Source organism: Bemisia tabaci, chromosome 9 (assembly GCF_918797505.1).
Source record: "Bemisia tabaci chromosome 9, PGI_BMITA_v3".
NCBI classification, from domain to species: domain Eukaryota; kingdom Metazoa; phylum Arthropoda; class Insecta; order Hemiptera; family Aleyrodidae; genus Bemisia; species Bemisia tabaci.
Genome location: NC_092801.1, coordinates 28063918 through 28084519, shown reverse-complemented (window position 1 = coordinate 28084519; position 20602 = coordinate 28063918). Strand labels below are relative to the sequence as shown.

The 20602-nt window shown below is 39.7% G+C and overlaps 1 protein-coding gene across 1 annotated transcript; it reads right to left on the bottom strand.

Moving 5' to 3' along the window:
* Positions 1 to 828: 828 nt before the first annotated feature.
* LOC109037834 (cytochrome P450 4V2) lies at positions 829 to 20041 on the bottom strand. Its single transcript, XM_072304477.1, has 8 exons — positions 19837 to 20041; positions 15102 to 15171; positions 13487 to 13607; positions 11698 to 11755; positions 9955 to 10055; positions 8127 to 8391; positions 4005 to 4184; positions 829 to 998 (listed from the first exon to the last, which is right to left on the bottom strand). Exons 1-8 carry the CDS (start codon positions 19961 to 19963, stop codon positions 829 to 831), a joined length of 1092 nt encoding a protein of 363 aa, XP_072160578.1. The 5' UTR covers positions 19964 to 20041.
* Positions 20042 to 20602: the final 561 nt, after the last annotated feature.

Below are 20602 nucleotides of genomic sequence, written 5' to 3'. Positions count from 1 at the left end.
GTCAGGGCTCATGAGTTAAAGATCCTTGACCGTCAGCCTCCTCGTCGCATCGTCCCCGCTGACGTCACTGGCGCTATATAATGGTAACGTTGCATGGTGGCAACGATCATGGTGTCAATAAACCAAAAATCTGATCATAGAGTCAACGATTGTTGACGTCTTGCTCAGGCAGTAAAACGCAAAAGTGAGCCCTGAGCATGGTGTCAATGATCACGGGGTCAGCAAACAGAAAAATATCTTCCTTATGGGTAAAATTAGAAAATTAAGTGTACAGAAGAGGTCTGGGTCACGTTTAGTTGGATTAGGTTAGTTTCGGTCAGGACGTGTACGGTTAGATTAAGTAGGTAAGGTTAAAGTTATGTAGGGTAAAGTCGGGGAGAGTTAAGCTCTGTGAAAGTGGGCTAGGTCTTGTAAGGTGAAGTTGGGTAAGGTTAGGTAAAGTTGGGTAAGGTTAGGTTAGGTTAGGTTAAAGTAAATAACACAAGAAAAACATGACTTGAAATTTGAAAGATGTTATTGAGGCAAGTTTTAAGTTTCGTTGACGTCGTGATCGTTGACACCGTGATCATTTTCCCTAAGAGTCAAATTTTTTTCTTTTTGGATGATCATGGTGTCAAAAAAACTTAGAAAAACTGTTTGTTGACACCATGATCATTGACACCATGCTACGTAATCTATATAATTCCCACTCATTTTTACTGCCCTCCACTAACAAGCAGACCCCTTCTTTCCCATCTGTCTCAGGTTCAATTCAGCAAAAATACGTCCACATAATCTAAGGTTCTATGGAGCTATTCTAATCTCAGCATTGATTGTATGAGGAATATATCACCTGTGTTGTATTTTTACATTAAATCCAGAAGCAGGAAAAAGCATGAATACTAAACGATGGTCCATATCTCTAAGATCATCCGTGGGTTTTTCATCAGTTGAGAATTTATACCTCAACAACGTGCTGGCAACCAAGAGCTTCATTGATCTCATTGCGTACTTGTTTCCTGAAAAAGATCGATAAGCATTATGTCGATGATGATCAAAGCAGTGGCGTGGCGTGATTTGCGATATATTGATTGGTTTGCCATTTAAACCTTTGAAAAAGGATCGAAAAACAGGGTTTTCCCGAAAAACACCTTAATAATCGATCTTTAACCAAAGCTTTAAACGGGGAAAATATCAATGATCGATCATTCAGGCTTCATCACTGGATCAAAAGATGTTTATGTTCATTATTCGTAGCTTAAAATAATATTACATGAGAGAGATTTTGAAATACAGAGCAAACTGTATTTAAACTTTAAACAAAGAACTTATCTAGAGAATAGTATGAGGATCAGAATGCAGTTCGGAGGTTGTTTTAGGGAAAATTTTAACCTGAACGGCAGTCACGAAGAGAGAAAGAGGCAGTAAATAAAGACATGACTTGGTGTCGAGAAGATAGAAGGTCTTTTCCAAAGTGATATTACGGAAAAACTTGCTTATGCTATGTGAGTTTGCTGCTAATAAAATGTGGGTTCATGAAATTATGTATTACTTAGAGGCCTGTGGCCGTTACGCGGCCGCCAACCACTGAGAAAGCTACACGTAAAAAATAGTGGGATAACACCACGTTCAAGTTATTTAAGAGATGAATGAATTCAAAAGCTGACGGATGCATGCGAAAGAAAGCATATTCGTCTCTGATTGCAACGTTGTGTACCACACTGGAAAAAAAACACATTGGATCTAGAGTCCAGACTCTTAAAAACATCGACAAGAAAAAGTACTCTTGATTCAATCAGAATCTAGCTTAAATCAAGAACCAAGCCTCTTAATTTAAGCGGATTTTGTTTAGATTTAAGCAAAAATCCGATTGAATCAAGGGTATTTTTTCTTGTCAATGTTTTCAAGAGTCTGGACTCTAGATCCAATGTGTTTTTTTCCAGTGCAATGGACCACTAGACAAGGTACGAATTTCAGCATTCTGATACATGTTTCTCAACCAAAATTTCACGTAAAACACGATACGCACAACGAAAATTACCAAAATCAACTCCTAACGAAGATATTTAATTATTCTTGACGCGTGAATTCAAACCACCCGCTCATGAAAACTCAATACTCTACGTGATTCACATCGCGCGCTAAATGTTTATCATGACAGTCTCTGCGATGTAAAAATCTTCAACTTCAATCTTGACACTTTGGCTCAGCTATAGCAAATTACCAATAGTTTGACCAACACATGGTGGAAAATGAACATTGCTCGATTGAGAAGCTTGCTGAAACCGTTGTAGTGCGCGATTTGACTCACGTAGAGCTTTGAGTTTCTTGTGAGCGGGCAGTTCAAATTCCTCGTAATCAGTGTGAAATAAAAACGTTAATATCTTCGTTAGAAGTTGATTTCGGTAATTTTCGTAGTGTGAATCGTGTTCTACGTGAAATTCGGGTTAAGAAACATGTATCAGATTGCTTAAATTCGTACCTTGTCTAGTGGTCCATTGTTGTTTTATTTTTGTACACCGTTTTTAAAAAGCTACACACATTTTTCCCAAATGATCTCAAATGTAAGCATCGAAAATTCGACGCGATATTTTCTTTCATTCTATTTTCTTTTTACGTAACAAGACAAAAAAATTAAATATTCTCCAAGTTTCTGAATCGTTACGACGAGGACACATATTTTTCCTCTCGCGAGCGAAGGGAGGGAGCTCAGTTGAGTGTCGAGTCATATTCACGATGTGATGCGCCTTTCAATATAGTTAGCGGCAATGTGCCTTTACCCGCGGTCGAGTGGTTACCGCGTTTGGTGCGATGCGAGAAGTATTCGTGCAGTCTTGGAGGCGCTAATATGCGTTTGATGCCAACCGCACTGTTTGGCGCAATGCGTAAAGTATTCCTATAATCTTGCAGGCGCTGATATGAGTTTGACACCGACCGCACCGAGTTCGGTGCGATTATTCGAACTCGTGTCAGGATAGTGGCGGCATCGAAAAATGGAGCTAAAAAGGCCTATGTTGCGTTTCGACGCCGTATGAGCAGTCCAACGTATCTCCCGTTTCTCCCGATAAAACATTTTTTTTGCGGAAAGTCAGAAAATTTTTCTATGTTCGCTTTCTTAGATTGAATGGACCATTAAACAAGTTAAGAATTTAAGTGCTCTGATACATGATTCTTCGACAGAATTTCATGCAGAACGCGACTCGCGCAACGAAAAACGAAAACTACTGAAATCAACTTCTAGCTAAGCTATTAACGTTTTTATTGTCCATTGGTTACAGAAACTGAATTCAAAGTGTGTACAGGTTGAGCTTAGCATCAATATTGATGTTGCCATATTCTCATAGTACTATGAGACTGTCATAGTGACGTTTGGCGTGCAATTTATCCCTAGTAGATTATTCTTTCTTCCATGAGTAGAAAGGTTGAATTTATTCAAAAAAGACGTTATTACCACGGTTAGGATTTAATGTAGAGTTAGGATATCATCGTTTCCCATCGGTGTTCACACCGCGAGCCTGCAATCATGGGATCGAGGGATCGCGGAAATTTTCCAGCTTTTGGATTACTCGTTTTTTTCAATTTTTTTAAATGAGAAAAAAGCTAACTTTATTGCTTAAAATATATACAGAATACACTGTCGAAGGAGAAGAAAAGTTTTGATAATTTTAAATAAATTGCGTTGAGTGTGGCGGGGAGTCTGCCACTGCAACGTCGCAAAAAGAGATCCGTGGCTTCGCACTTTGATCGTCGCAACGGGAAACCGATCTTTCCAAGGGCGCAAGGGGGGCCGATCCCTATATTTTTCCCGCCATCGGGGGACCGGAACGGTCAAGCCGGTGCCACCCACGCACGGATCGGCCCGGCGGTTCGCGCTGAATTTTGACCCAAAGGATAGGGCTTACGGAATTATATATATAGTGATGATTTTGGCTGACTGCCTCCACAAAGAAAATTTTTGACTAGCAAGAAACAAACCAGGTGTTCGTAACTCAAAAATAAAGAGCCGATGCTTCGAAATAAAATACCTGGACAGACTCTGGGTCCACTCATGAATGGGATGAATGCGCCTTTGGGTCTGGCTTTTTCATTGGCTGGTGAAAAGTGCTCCGGATAAAATTTCCCGGGTCTCTGCCAGTACTTTGGATCATGGTGGAGCTCATGGAGGCAAATTAAAAGGTTCATTCCTGCTGGTATAGTCATCTTCTCTGTAAACCAGAGGCAAAGAGTGTTTGTTAAAATCTACTGGAAGGACATTGCCTCATTTTAAAGAGGAATTTTATAAAAATAAGTCTCGTAAACTTCAAAGAGGTGTATATACAGGGTGTCCCAAAAGTCCCTTCCACCCCCTCTAAAATTTTACATAATTAATATTTTGAAAATAAACTTTGGGGATGTTCATCGATCAATGTTAGCTACTTTTGGGACCCCTCAAAATTTTCGCCCCCCCCCCCCCCCAGGGGAGGAGCTGCGGACCCCAATTTTTTTTTCAAATAGCGACCCCCCTTTGTGACACATCAATCAAAAGAAGATAAAAAAAGAAATTTTTTGGCGCAAACCGCAAGTCAAAATCTTCATTTTTGACAAAATGGTGGCCGGTCGAAGTTCAAAATAATGGAAATTTGACATCTCCGCTTTTTTGAAGGATTGGGACGAAAACTGGTATCCACCGGTTTTTTGGGACGAGAGAAACGATTCTGGCATTAGTTTTCCAGACATCCTGTCCCCACGGGGGGGGGGGGGGCGAAAATTTTGGGGGGTCCCAAAAGTAGCTAACATTGATCGATGAACATTCCCAAAGTTTCGTTTCAAAATATTAATTGGGTAAAATTTTAGAAGGGATGGAAGGGACTTTTGGGACACCTTGTATATTTATTACTGATAAAAATATCTCTGAATACGTACGACGTTGTTTAATTGTAAATTTAAGTTGTTGCGGTATGTTGGCAATCCAAGATGCGAAAATCATCGCATATTGTGTTTCGATGAAATTGCAAACCCTTGAAAGGGCACGGAAAATATTTAAAGGAGTGGAAAAGTGGCCATTTTTTGATGGAGAATTACCATTTTACGTCAATATTGAAATAAAAAATTTGCAAGAATGTGAACTGTAAGAATATATCGCTTTTACCAAGCCAGCAGATTAAACTCGTGGTGTTCCAGGTATATAGACCAGCCAACAGAAGCAAGTGCTCTTCGTCAAAACAAGAAATTTTCACTTTTGTTAAGTTTTTCCCTAAAAGGCCCCCGATTGGGGCTGCGCGCATTTCCAAAAGGTTTATCTTCAAATTCCTGTATGGTCTCAAAAATATTGAAAACTCAAGTTGAAGGCGGAGATTTTGGGGGACGGGAGGAGTGATAGCAAGTGTGAACTACTCCTGAAGATTCCTGACCCCCCCCCCCTTTCCCATTAAACCTGAGACGTAAATATGAATAATTAATGGATGCATTCCGTGCTAAAAAGTATCGGGTACAATTTTTTTTTTATGAGTTTTGGTCCATCACCGTTTCTAAAATGCAGGAAAAATGATGCCTCTCTCGCGGTTATTTGGATGTATTTCTATCAAACGGAACTATGTGCATTATGACGTGAGCCCTGTTATGCATATATTCTTATGGGTCTCTAGGGGTCATGTCTTAATGCACATAGTTCCGTTTGGTAGAAATACGTCCATTTTAAGAAGCAGTAACTCCGCCCAAGGGTGTCACAGGAAGAAGAAGAAACACGCAGTGAACTCCAACACAATGTGTTGATAAGGCGCGTCATTAACTCGCACATATCAACCCCTTTGGTTTTCATTTACAGAGATTTCAAAATAGGCAAGTAGCGCAACAAGAGAATTCATACGATCCAACACTTCAACGACGCACTTTGACGAGACTGTGTATTGTGAATGTAAAAAGCTATTCGAACGAATTTGAGTTTTTTGATCTGCCTCAAGCAAAATCTTATCAGATTCTTGAAGAAAAGTGCTGTGGAATAATTTAAGCGGAGAAAGGAAAAATTCTGTCGAACTCCTAAAAGATAAAGTCGATTTAAAAGGTATTTTGGGGCTAAAATACCCAAATCACCGGTAGTATAAATCCCGTTATATTATTGAAAAGAAATTGACTCGATATGAATAAAATTGCTTTAAATATGTCTTGATTTTGTTACTTTAAACGTCTTTCCATGGAGAGAAGTTCAACCATGTCTATGCTTTATTCATTCATGCATTGAAAGTAAGAAATCTACATCCCAAAAATCTACCGATTTGCCGTAAAATATCGTAGAAACTTGATATACCAGGTCGATGTACCCACTCGTTGAATTTACGAATCAATTTCGTGAGTGCACATATGTAAAAGTCATTATGCTATAGTCATTTTGGGTGCCTTTATTTTTCAAGAAACAATTAGGTACACGTAATTTCAATTCCGAAGAACCATCAATTTTCCGTATAAAATCGATAAAATCAAAATATGTCCACTCCCTGGCGTAAAAATAAGATTCAACGTGTGAAAATGCTTATGCATCGATATGCTGAACAGAATCCATGTCTATCTCAAAATCTTTCTCAGAGGTTTGTGTTATTATCAGCTTCCCTTTAAACCCCGGTTCGATGGCCGAATCGGCTGCCCAAAAAGCAAGCCATTTTTGAAGGGTTCTATGAGAAATTCGTGATATTATCGGCTGTAAGGAAATCACCTCATGGCTAAAACTGGTGGTATACATGTTTGAGTGCTAAAATAATCGTATTCAAGGAAATAAGGCATTAAACTATGGAGTCAATTTCTTTTCAATAATATAACGGGATTTACTACCGGTGATTTAGCTATTATAGCCTCAGAATACTTTTAAAGCGCCTTTACGTTCCCGAATCTCGACGGATTTTTTTTTTTTTTTTTGGCTTAAACGACTCGAGAGACACTGTAGTTAAAAATATAAAGAATTTTCGATTTGGACATATAAAAAATGTTTAACTCGTTGAGGCACACTGTGTATTGTATGGAGTACTGTTGCTATTCGACCCTTGTCTTTGGGTCAAAATTCTTACAAGGAAGCCCCTTGCGAGAGGCGAATTTTTTGTAATTACTCCCAATTTTTTTCCGTTATATAATGGAATTGCTTGTCAAATTCTGAGGTCAATTATATTTAATTGTAATTTATACATTTCTCTTTTTCCCTTCATTTTATTTTTCGTCTGGCGAAGTTTCGTTGATTTCTTCGGATTTCGAATACTGTAACTTCTCTTCTATTCGGCCGATTTTTATGAATAAGACCTCTTTTAATTCGTGTTTTAACGGAGAGTAAGAAAAAAATTGCTAAGTACACGCGAAACAATTTTTCTTAAAATTGGACGAATCCTAGCGTGACGGTGAAATGGTTAATCGAGCGTAAGTAATTAGGGTCCCGGCCGCCGCGCCGCCTCGCCGTGAGCCGAGCCGGTTCGGTTATTGTTTTCGAGAACCCGACGCTGGGGTCAGGCTCCAGGGGAAGAGAGGGGTAGGTAGATTTCCATATGTGCGCATGTAGCTTCCTGTATGAGCCACGTTTAGCAAATGGTCTAATGAGTCTCGAGGCTCATCACAGATTGCACTTACGGCTATCACTTACGGCCGTGGCGATCAGAGCAAAGGTACCAACTTTTGAAAATCATAACAGGGGTTTGGAGATCTGTCAAAGCAACGTTTTGAACAAAACGGAGCAGTGCAATTCTTATTCAAGGAGTGCCGAACTGGTCAGCCATTCTCGAATCAGTTCGTTTGCTTCCGCTTATATATGCATATTTTAAATCAGCGCGTCGTACTCTTAGGCTTTTTTTTAAAAAACCAAGTAACGTAGACTCTTGGTATTCACTGCACATAAACTAATGAGCCCCAGAATGAGAAACAACTTTAAATCACAATTATTGACGGATAAATAAACTTTTTACACGCTTTGGAAAATCTCAGAAGTTCGCGGTAGTCACTTTTCGGTAAGGAACCAAGGGACTCGGTTATTGTATCGAGTGGGGGGTCGAAACGATCGCAAAGGCGGTATACTACGTATACGCGCCAAAAATTTCTAAAGGAAAAGGTAAGGTGTAGGGTAAAGGTACATATAATTCTAAAGGTATAAGGACCCATAAACCACGCTTCTGCATTCTGGGTGTTCAATCATGGGTTGCCAAGTATGTGTTTATTTATTTCAAATTGTTTACCGTCAACTTGAACATCCTCCGTGATATATCGGCCTGTAAAAGGGATTCCAACATGTCTGAGAGTCTCTTTGATTATCATTTCTGTGTATATAAGTTTGGAGAGCTCATTCAGCCTCACTTCTCCATCCACACAATTTTCCTTGATTTCTTGATAAGCTCGCTCCTGGATATCAGGATACAGCGCCAGAAGTTTAAAAACCCACGCATTTGTGATTGCTGTTGTGATTGAGCCCTTTTTAAAAAATCATAGAATACATTTATTTTCGAGATAGAGAAAACAGAAATAATCGAATTATAATTTATTTTTCACACACCTCTGACACATACCAAAATAATTCAGACACATTAGGAACTGAATAATATTTTTCTGAATGTACCATTTGATGCTTGTTTACATCAGGCCAAAAGGAAAGTGCCTAGTTTTGCTTCAAATACATGCGACATAGATACAATGCAATAATAGCCAACAGTAACTTTCACAGTGACCATTTCACGCCAACTCTGTAATAACTGTGGATCTCAGTTGAAGATTATTAATGAGATATGTATGTATCCTGTTTTTGGAGAGTAATTATTAGCAACTTTAATATCATTTAACTAGATTTAAAAACGCTAGCTTTTAAAATTCTCATTTTCCAATATAACAATTTTTTTTCGCGAGTGCAATTATTTTTAAAGAATAAGCGTTACCGGGCAAAAAACTGGTTACAATTTGAATTGAAAGAATTTTGATAAATAAATTGCCAACACGACAGACCTCTTGCATTCCTCAAAAATTTGTGACGTATTTTTTACACAGGCACATACTTTTTTCCGAGTAAATTTTCGTGAGAAACACATTGAAGTGACTGATTTCTCCATGCGACAAAATTCGAGGCTGAGAAAAAAGCTCTAGAAATGAGGCTGTGGTGGAGAGAATTCTCCAAACCGTGCGAAAAGTTCGCGTCTGTATCCAGTGCCAGTCGAACTCTTCATGCGAACATAGTAATCAGATACATTAGCAGCGCTGCTTCTTTGCTTACGTACTTAGGAACACCAAAATTGGAACCACGCCAACCCTGCTGATATATTTGATTCATATTTTCATGAAGAGTTTGACCAGATATGGAGGAGGACTTTCAGCATTGCGTGAGGGGTTCTTTCCATTTCGGCCACAACTTCGACAGTTTCTTTGGTGCTTCGATGTTCGTTTCAGAGAAAATCAGTGGCATCATGGCGTCCATCGAATCACCTTTAAGAGCGCACTGCGCTCCGTAGCGAACGCGCGATGCGTGAAGTATTTATACGGTCTTGTAGGCGCTTCACGGCTCGCGCCAAACGCATGGTGTTTGGCGCAATGCGTGAAGTTTTCATTCAGTCTTGAAGGCGCTAATATGCGTGTCGCACTGACCGCGCTGTGTTCGGCGCGATTAGTTAGACTCGCGGAGTCAGTTTTTTTCAACTTGTTACTACCATTAGGTCTTTGCACGCGTGCAAAGACTTAATGGTAGAGGACCTAATGGTTTGCTACATACATGAAATCATGTCTCAAGCAAACATCTACTTACGAAAAGTATTTAAATCACAAATCCTTGAAACGTGCAAGATCTCCATTCTGATAGGTATCGTCATATCATATATTTAAATATATTCTTTCTACCTAATTGCCTCTAAAATGTTTTCATAAAATTTCATTACAGAAAATGGTTTGATAGAAACGCTCTAAAAATATGTATTTCTATCCCTATGACATTAGGGATATTTGAGTTTCCTCTTTCCATCGTTTACCAGTTTTTGAATATGGTTTGATACTCACTGCAACAAAAATCTCGAGCATCTCTGAAATAATTTGATCTTTCGTCAATACACCTGCATCCAAATTATCCAACAAAAAATCAATGTATATTCGTGAATTTTCTGAAATAATAGATGAGAATATTATGAATATTTCAATGAAAATACAAGTAGTATAAGTCAATGATGAAAACTTAGAAGACGCAAGTGTTGATTCAAGCATCGCAAACGTCAACTCCCAGCTTATTTCTTTACAAGATAAGCAACTAATGATGTTGCATACAACTTGTTGAGAGTATTTGCGAACAGTTAGTGTAGAATTAATATTCCCCTCCGGAGGAAAATTGGTGTTGTAACGTGGACGTTTTGTGAAAGCTTGGTGACAGGGAGTACATCAGAAGGTGTCAATGGAGCAATAGACAAGGTACGAATTTCAGCATTCTGATCCATGTTTCTTCACTAAAATTTCACGTAGAACACGATGCGCACAACGATAATTACCGATATCAACTCCTTACGAAAAAATTTAATGATTCTTGATGCGTGAATTCAAACCACCCGCTCATGAAAACTCAATGCTCTACGTGATTCACATCGCGCGCTAAATGTTATCATGACAGTATCTGCGATTTAAAAATCTAGCAGCCTCAATTTTGATGCTTTGGCAAATTGCTCATAGTTTGAACAACACATGGTGGGAAATGAACATTGCTCGATTGAGAAGCTTGCTGAAACCGTTGTAGTGCGCGATTTGACTCACGTAGAGCTTTGAGTTTCTTGTGAGCGGGCAGTTCAAATTCCTCGTAACCAAAGTGAAATAAAAACGCTAATATCTTCGTTAGGAGTTGGTTTCAGTAATTTTCGTTGCGCGAATCGTGTTCTACGTGAAATTCTGGTTAAGAAACATGTATCAGAATGCTAAAATTCGTACCTTGCCTAGTGGTCCATTGCTGAAAATCTATGGGAGGAAGAGGGGTTTTGGTGACTACTTTAGATGTCACAAGGTGAAAAAATTGCCATTTAAAAGCGGCTGCTTTGTATACGTCGCCGGCAATTAGTCAACCCAGGAATTTCATCAAATGCCCAGGCAGCAAATAGCTGAATTATGATGGTTTGAGAAAGTTTGTAAATTTGTGGCGAGGGGCTCACGAGCTTTCAATATTTTGGGAAAAATAATCAAATCTACGAAATCGCCTTGTTCCTTCCTCTTCAAATTCTTCTCGTGTATTCAATGTTAAATTTTAAAAATTCTGTAATTATTGCTGAATATCATGCTGAATATTTCAGGATAATTGTTTCTTCAGGAGCCAAAAATTGTTTCCAATACTGTTGCATGATTCACACTATTACAGAGCATAGGAGCGATGAAATATTTTGTCTAAAATTAGGAAAAGAATTAGAACTTCAATCTAAGTAAGAAAATTTGACTATTTGCCGGAGCATTTTACCAAATGGCTGATTTCACTATTTTCCTGCGACGTATATACGTTGATTTCATGCACTTTGAATTTAAAAAAGTGTAAAAAATAACCAATCTATGCTTAACAATTCCATTTCAGTTCCATGAGATAGCTCTTTTTCTTCTTCTCACAATAATCTAACAACTTGCATAAACAAATTATTCTTCTGTGGAATGCTTACTGAATAAACAAGAGGGTATCCTCATCAAGTTTGCTAATCGTCTTTCTCGTGGTATTTACCTGAAAATGTTTACTGGTTAAAAAATATCACCCTCCCTCTCTTACTGTTTAAAATGTATACGTACCGGAATGCTGACTCTCTTTAAGGAGTGCTTTCCGTTTCCTTATTCGCTGCTCTACCATCTGAAATACAGCAATAATATTTTGCATTACTTCCAAAACACCAAACAATTGCATTACTGAGACTGAACAAATCCACTAAGATTCTTTAGCCGGGTTATTTTTCCTTCTTTACCATTTAACAGAACTCTTACCTCCCTGCTCATATCGACGGTGAAACTACCAAACCACGTATCTCGGTTTGCGACGTCGCAGACTTCCTGTCATACTTTATTTTTTAAATGTAAAACTACTTAACGTCCAGTCTTGAAAATTTCTGTGATTTTTTCTCTTCGTGCGGAGAAAATTCTGTGAAAATTTCAAGGAATGATATTGATTTGGTCTACTTCAAAAAAATAAAATGCGAGCGTAGATTTTTAAACACCGCAAACGAGATACGTGGTTTGGTATTTTCACCGTCGATATCCGAGAATAGATGGCAAGTAGAATTTAATACTAATGCAAGTTCAATTTCGACCTAAGCCTGTCTGGGAAGTATGATTGAGCGAAAAAATCGGGGGCACTCGCAAAATAATTGTTGATGCTGATGACAGAGCCCTCTTTTCACAGAGCTCCTGCACTTTCTTTGTTTTAATACTTACATAACTTTTCTGTTGTGAGAACAGAACTTCGGTCGTGAACACAGAGTACTCCGTCCTTAAATCAAAAATAATATGTCTTCGTCTTGAGCCACCACCACCTGATCATCAGCGTCTTGCGCCACCACCACCTGATCATCAGCGACAAAGACGAAGAAGATGCAGATTACATGACGCACAAGATAGTGGAGGAATATCGATTATGGGGCCTTGATGTTAGTGTCTGTAAAACTGAAAAATGGGTTATTGGTGGTGATCAGCAAGGTATATAGAGTTGGAGGATGGCCGGTACATCAACGGATGTGAAGAGTATAAATACCTTGGAGTATGGCTGACCCAAGATGGGAAGTTTAATCGGGCCATCAGAAAACGTAATTTGCAAGGAAGAACAGCCATCGCGATGTTAAACGGGGTTCTCTGGGATCAGAGAACATCGAAGGAAAATAAACGGAGAATTTACAGCGCCATCGTAAAGAGCATAATTACGTACGGGAGTGAGGTCTGGCAATTGAAGAAAAGATCCGAGGATATCTGACGGGCAACCGAAATGGCCTTTTGGCGAAGGTCTGCAGGGATCTCGCGGAGAGAGCGCGTTCGTAATGAACGAGTGCGTTGAATAATGGGAGTTGAGGAAGATATCGTGCACGATATTAAAACCAGACAGCTGGTTTGGTATGGACATGTGCGGAGAATGGCAGATAGTAGGTTGCCCAGAAAGGTATTTGATTGGGTTCCTCCCGGAAGAAGGCGGCGTGGACGTCCAGTAAAAGGTTGGCGGAAGGGAGTGGAGGGGGAGATCAGACGGTGTAATCTGCCCAATGATTTGTGGGAGGATCGATTCCGATGGCGATTTGGAGTCGCAGAGCGCTCTAGTGCGCTGAGGTAGTGGCTTGATATGTATGTATCAAAATAATATGGGAAATAATTCTGACTTAACTTATGGAAATAAGTAATAACATAGTAGTTTTTTTCGCGATTAATTGTAATTGATGAAAATTTTTATAAAATTAATGAAATACTTTTCTTTGTTGAAATGGAGTGCTATTTTTGCGGTCATTAAATTAGCTTTCTACCCAAAAATATCTTGAAGGTTTAAAATATGTAATGTAAAACTTTCATACATGGTTTAGAAAAAAAATCCGAGGGACAGTCTCACCTCGTAAATTAGGTTATGATTTATATTAATTAATTTGTTTGTTGCGTTTCCCTGTCCTGACAACGCATAGTAAAAATCTGGCCAGAAAGAAAATGTTCTTTCAAAAGTCATCTCCGCCCATCTGTGAAGAAAATACAACTTTTAATTTTTAAACAAATAATCCTACAGTCTAAGATACAAGACTTTTTTTGGTGAATGATTGAGGTTGGCCTCTGAGGTCCTCCTACGAAATACAGTGGATTTTTGCCTTTTATGGACTTTTTGAGGCTTCCTTTCGCTAATAATTTTGACACACGATACAGTTCCTGCAAAAATATGGGTATGCAAACAAGTACACAGTATAGTCATAAAGTTACTTCTGTTGCATAACTTGTTTTTTGTAGGATCTGCTTAAAACCTATTTGGTTAGTTATTGACGTGGATCACACTTGTTGTTAGATGGAACTGAGAATTGGATTGTATTTTGCAAAAAAGAACCAGAAGCATTGCAATGCTGCTAAGATTGTGCAACTTCTTTTGTCTTTGAAGGGTAACCTGATTTTTATCTATAAACAGTTTCTATTTTACTCGCTAAAAACTGTAAATTTAAGACAAAAATTACCATGTAAATTTCATATTTGCCCAGGATTTTAATAGTTATATTGCAATGAGTGAAGTTGCACAATCTTAGCAACATTGCAATGCTCCTGGTTCCTTTTTGCAAAATGCAATCCAATTGAAAAGAGTAACTTTTAGTGTTTCATAAGTATTATAACTGTCACTTAATGAATTATTTAAAAAAATATAAATTACTCATTGCCTAGCAACTGCCTTCACGTTTTAGGTTTTTTACTGACTACAATCTTAGCTCGTGCTTTCTTAGAAACACTGCAGCTGAATCTAATGAACATCAAAACGATTATGTAGCATCGCGTCCAAGATATTGGACTCCATGCTCATCCTTGATATACTTGCCTGCTCATCTCGTCCAAGATCTTGGACTCCATGCTCATCGCTAAACTTCTCACTTCCTTGCTTGAGCATGGAGTCCAAAACCAAGCAGACCTCCCTTGGTTTTAAAGTTCATGATAGAATATCGTATACTTGGCTTATCTAATCTAACTTGAACTAACTTAACCTAACTTAACCTAACCTAACCTAACCTGAGAAATGCACACTTTTTTCGAGGACACGTTTTTTTTGCCTTTATTTCAAAAAAATTGTCCTAATACATTTTTGGACCCTATGCTCGTGTATTGTCCGAGAATACCTGCATCCCACAATTTTGGACGCTATGCTCACTTCAATTTTTCGAAAAAATCATCCCTAGTTAAAGTGAGCATGGAGTCCAATATCTTGGGCGTGATGAGCAACCGAACATATATAGCTGAGCATGGAGTCCAATATCATGGACGCGATGCTACAATACCATCAAAACAAATGGGTCTTACAACTGAATAATTTCAGCAGTGGTATACCGAAGAGTTAATTTAGCTGCCTTTGTCAGGTTCAGCTACAGGTGGCTAAGCGGCCACGTGGTGGAGTGCCGTTTCATCAATTTTACTCGAGAAGACTTGACAAAGATTTCCTAATATTTGGTTAGGTCAGGTTGAGATTTGGAAAATATTTAACTCACTCTGTTAAAGAATTGCACATCAAGGCTGAACGATTTTCTTGATTACATAACCGAGCTCCAAGCATGTTATCTGAAATAAAACGTATAATCCGCGTTAATAAATTAATGCCACTAATATGCCCACAATTTGAACTGTTACATAGGAAATCTCCGTGAGTGATGTGATTTAAGCTTAAAAAAAAATTAAGAAAATAAATAATGACATGTATAATGGCGGACGGACACGCTAAGGGAACGTTCAGGGACTGAAAAATTTTCATGGGACTTTTATTTGCACTTGAATGAGTTGTGCCTGAAAATATCTGAGAAAAAGTATCATTTGATTTTTAACCTGATTGGAACATATTTTCCCGGAATTAAAAATATGCTTAGTTGGCCAACCGGGGGGGGGGGGGGGGGGGGGGCTGGGGGTGGAGGCATAAAACTCGCACGAATTTATTAACGATTTAGCACCCCCCATAAGCACGGCGGCATATGGTCAAAGAAATTAAGAATTGAAATTCCTTAATAGTCCAGGCAATAGAGCTCAAAATAGGAGGTTTGAGGGAAAGTTTAGTCGAACTAGCAATTATGGGCTTACTTTATGTTTTTTGGGTCGTAGAATCCGAATTTTGACTTGCCTGACGGATTCGACCCTCCACCCGGCTGCCATTTTGAAAAAAACGACTAAAATTTAGAGTTTTTCCCCATTTTTCGCTCATAACTTTTCTTCTGTTCAAAATATCGAAAATCCCGCCACTTTTGTCGAAGGACGATTAAATTTGCAAGAGATTGGTATATACATATCTACACTTAACGTGAAAATCGCGAGAATGGGAGCGCGACGAAGGCAGCGGGAGATATCGATCTGGCGCCATTAGATACGAGGGTCATCCAAAAAGTAAGGTTTCCTACCTTGTATCTTCCAAACGAAAGGAGATAAATCAAATCGGTAAAAAAGCACATATCAGGCATACTCTAAGCTTTAAAACAAGCTCAAGTTTTTGAAAATCGATCAAAAGATTTGCGAGTAAACTTAATTTTACTGAGACAACCTCCTGTCGCCGCGTGCCCACCTCTGGGGTCAGGATGCGCGGAGAGTGGATTATTGAAGACTCGGGTTATCGCCTCTATACATCACATCATTTTCCCCCATCCTTAAAACTCTCTTACTTTAGCTTCATGTGACTTTCATTTGTTCCCGAGCGGAAAAACTTCCACGATGGAAGCGATTTTCAACCGATTCAGAGGTACAGATAGCTGTCAATGACTGGTTTCAGAGTCAAGGCGAAAGCTTCTATACACGGAGGGCATCAAGAAGCTGCTGTAATAATACCAGAAATGTCAAAAAAGATGTGGATACTACGTCAAAAAGTAAGGTAAGGCCTACTCAATGAAAACTTTAAAACTCCTTGTTGATGTGATGTATAGAGGCGATAACCCGAGTCTTCAATAATCGACTCTCCGCGCATCCTGACCCCAGAGGTGGGCACGCGGCGATAGGAGGTTGTCTCTGTAAAATTAAGTTTACTCGCGACTCCTTTGACCGATTTTCAAAAACTTGAGCTTGTTTTAAAGCTTAGAGTATGCCTGATATGTGCTTTTTTACCGATTTATCTCTTTTCACTCGGTAGATACAAGGTAGGGAACCTTACTTTTTGGATGACTCTCGTACTTAACACCCTTTATCCCTGCAACCCTTTAAGTGTAAGTTATATTAAACAAGCGGATATATATATATATATATATATATCTTTTATAGCGCTCTTTGGCGCTGTGCGACGCCTAATCGCCACAAAGCTCGGTCTTCCCACAGGTCATCAGGGAGTTGACAATCTCTTATCTCATTTAACACCCCCTGTCGCCAACCTCTCACTGGGCGTCCCCTACGTCTCCTCCCAGGAGGAACCCAATCAAGCATCTTTTTTGGCAGCCTCTCTTCCGTCATCCTATTGACATGACCATACCAAACAAGTTGTTTGGTCATGACGTCGAACACGATGTCATTTTCGACTTCCATTATCTGACGCACTCTATCATTACGGACCCGATCTCTCCTAGAAATTCCTGCTGACCTTCTCCAGAAATCCATCTCCGTTGCTCTTAGCATATCCGGTGTCCGTTTCTTCAGCTGCCAAACTTCACATCCGTATGTTAATATACTTTTGACTACAGCGTTGTATATCCTCCTCTTGTTATCTTTGGAAATCCGCTGATCCCAGAGGATTCCATTTAACATCGCTATAGCCTTCCTTGCTAAGGTGTTCCTTTCCCTGATAGCTTGATCCGTACTTCCATCCTGGGTCAACCGCACTCCCAAGTACTTAAAGTGCTCGCAGCCTTTGATCTGCTGCCCATCCTCCAACTCAATGCTTTGCTGATCACCGCCAAAAGTCATCTTCTCAGATTTGGATATGCTGACTTCCAGACCCCACTTCCGATACTCTTCTACTAACTTGCGCATCATGTATTCCGCGTCATCTTGATCTTGAGCAACCACCACCTGGTCATCAGCAAAGCACAGAGTAAACAGAGTTTCGAGATCACCCAAGGGGACACCCATACCAGAGCATTTCTTTTTCCATTCTTTTAGCACACACTCGAGATAAATTTTAAATAATGTTGGCGACAAACAACATCCCTGTTTAAACCCTTAGTCACAAAAAATCCCGCTGACAACCCCCCATGGCACTTAACTTTGGTAAAACTCCCTTTATAAAATCGCTTAACAGCGTCAATCAACCCCCCGTTAAAATTCGATTTTTCCAAGGCCTCCCAAAGTTTCACCAACGGCACGCTGTCATACGCCTTCTGGAGATCCACAAAAATTAAATGCAGTTCCTGAGCTACGGCCATTTTCTTCTCAATGACCTGGACAATAACAAAGAGGTGATCTATCGTAGACCTGCCAGCTCTAAAACCAGCCTGCTCCTCTGCTTCGTGATCCTGCCATTCGTCCTCGATCTTCGCTTTCAGTATCTTCCCGTACACTTTGCTTATTGTCCCGGTCACTGAGAGCCCCCGGTAGTTGTTACAGTCGTCCTTCCTTCCCTTCTTTTTGTAGATGGCCTTGATCCAAGACTCCTTCCACTCCCTTGGTACCTCGTCACCCCTGATGCATTGTTGCATCAGTTTTCTGAGGCACTCAAAGAGCTTGGCAGTCCCGTACTTGACCAACTCGACAGGAATCCCACCAGGACCCCGGTGCTTTGTCATTAATTAGCTCTTTAACCGCTTTAATTATGTCACAAGTGTGGATCTCCAAGTTGTTCATTCTTCCGTTGTCCGTGCTGTTGTCTCGAAACTCTGGGCGCCTTTCCGTCAAAAGAACTTTAAAATGATCCTCCAGTTTTTTAAGTGATATCGGAGAAACGATGTCGCGCTTCATGTCTCTGCGTAAACCTTTAATTAACTTCCAGCTCTCAGCACTTTTTCTCCCCCCTAGGTAGGTGTTAATTCTTGAACAGTTGCTTTCCCAAGCTTCATTCTTCTTCCGTGTTATGAGGCTCCTAACTTTAGACTGAGCTTTCTTGTAAGCAACTTTATCTTCAGCCTTTTTAGACGACAGAAATATAAGATGTTTTTGCCTCTTAAGATTTATCTCGTCTTCAATTTCTTCATCCCACCAGTAAGGATGCTAGTATTTATTACTGGTTTTGTGAACACCTAGGGCTTCTTTCGCTGCAGAGTGGATACAATCTTTGATGAACTGATATTGCTCTTCCGTGGTACCCGAGAGTCCATCCCCCAACTTCTCATCCAGGCGTTTCGAATACAGAGCCTTGACACTAGGGTGCTCTAAACTTTCGATGTTATACCATACTTCATGATTTTGCGTTCCCTGACTCTGCTGTTGCTCAGGCATTGGCTCTTTATCTTTAATCCCTTTAACGGGAAACGCTATATCTGCTCGGAGGAAATGATGATCACTGCCGCAAGAGAGTCCCCTGCACACTCTAACTTGCTGCGATTTCAATTTAGTAGTGTGCTTTACAATTACATAATCGATGATGGATTTCAATCCTCGCGTTGGCTGGACCCAGGTATACTTATGGATGTCTTTGTGTTGAAAAAAGCCATTCAAAATTTTCATCTCAGTTTGAGAACAAATTGAGATGAGCCGATCACCGTTATCATTAACAGCATCCTCCCCAAACGGTCCAACAACTTTACAGTTTACTCGTCGTCCCGTTCTGCTGTTCAAATCACCCATAAGAATGACTTCCCTGCCAGCACCAACGTTCAGTATTTCATCATTCAGATCTTCGAAGAATTGGTCCTTACATGCGACAGTGGCATCATCATTTACACCGTATACTCCGAGCAGCGTGATCTTATGTCCGTACAGGTTGAGGTTCATTTTGATAATGCGCTGGTTGACGGTTTTCAAGAAATTTAGGTAAACTTGCGAGCAATATTATCTGAAAAATTGGAAGGAAAATATTTACAAATTTTCCCGGAAATTCGTGAATTACCGAAAGAAATTTGGCAACGACTAAGGGTTCAATACGGCGCTCTTCCCTAGCACGGCAGTATTGGTGGTTAAAGTAAAAAAAACCCATAAACTCCGATTGTGTGTACCAGTGCGGTGGCTTGAATTGCGATATATCGATTGTTATGCCATTTAAACCCATGGAAGGATCGATAAGCAGGGTGTTCGCAGCGAACACCTTAATAATCGATCCTTTACCATAGGTTTAAATGGCATAACAATCGATATATCGCAATTCACGCCACGCCACTGGTGTGTACTTACCGCAAATCATGTCTAAAGTGCACAGATGGACAGGAACGAATATATCAAACCCATCATCGCTGACATGCCGCTGTAGCTGGTTGACGAAGATTTTGACATGGTGGTCAAGATTATCGTCAGACTGCATCAAAACGTGAGTCCGAAAAGCTGGATTCACGATATTGCGAAGAGTGCGCCACTCGGTTCCTAGAGCAAAATGGACGTATTTCTGGCAAACGGAACTACATATGTGCATTAAGACATGAGCCCTGAGACCCATAAGAATAAATGCATAAAAGGGCTCTAGTCATAATGCATATAGTTCCGTTTGGCACAGATACGTCCAAATGATATATTTGTTGCTTATTACTTTGGTGGAATTTTCGTAGCATAATCCTATGCTGTCATGCTAAGGGAGAACGCCGTATATACATTCGAGAGTTACCAATTTTCCCCGGATAAAAAATGCATCTTTCAAGAAAGTTGTGCATAATTTTCTTTGAAATTTTGAGATATGTTAGATTGAAATGTGCCCAAAATTGTCCGGAAACTTTGAGGAAAAATATCCAAAAGTTTCCTTGAAAATTCGTATTTTATCAAAGAAACGTGGCAACGTCTGAAGGTTCATACGGCGTTTTTCCTTCACGGTAGTATGGTTAGTGTCCAGTGTCCAAAACTCACCTTCGAGTTTCAGGAGCCATATGGCGCATCAAGCTCAATTTTGAGGGGCCAAATTGACTTTTTTCCTACATAGGACGGCGTATACACATAGTGCACAGTTAGACGT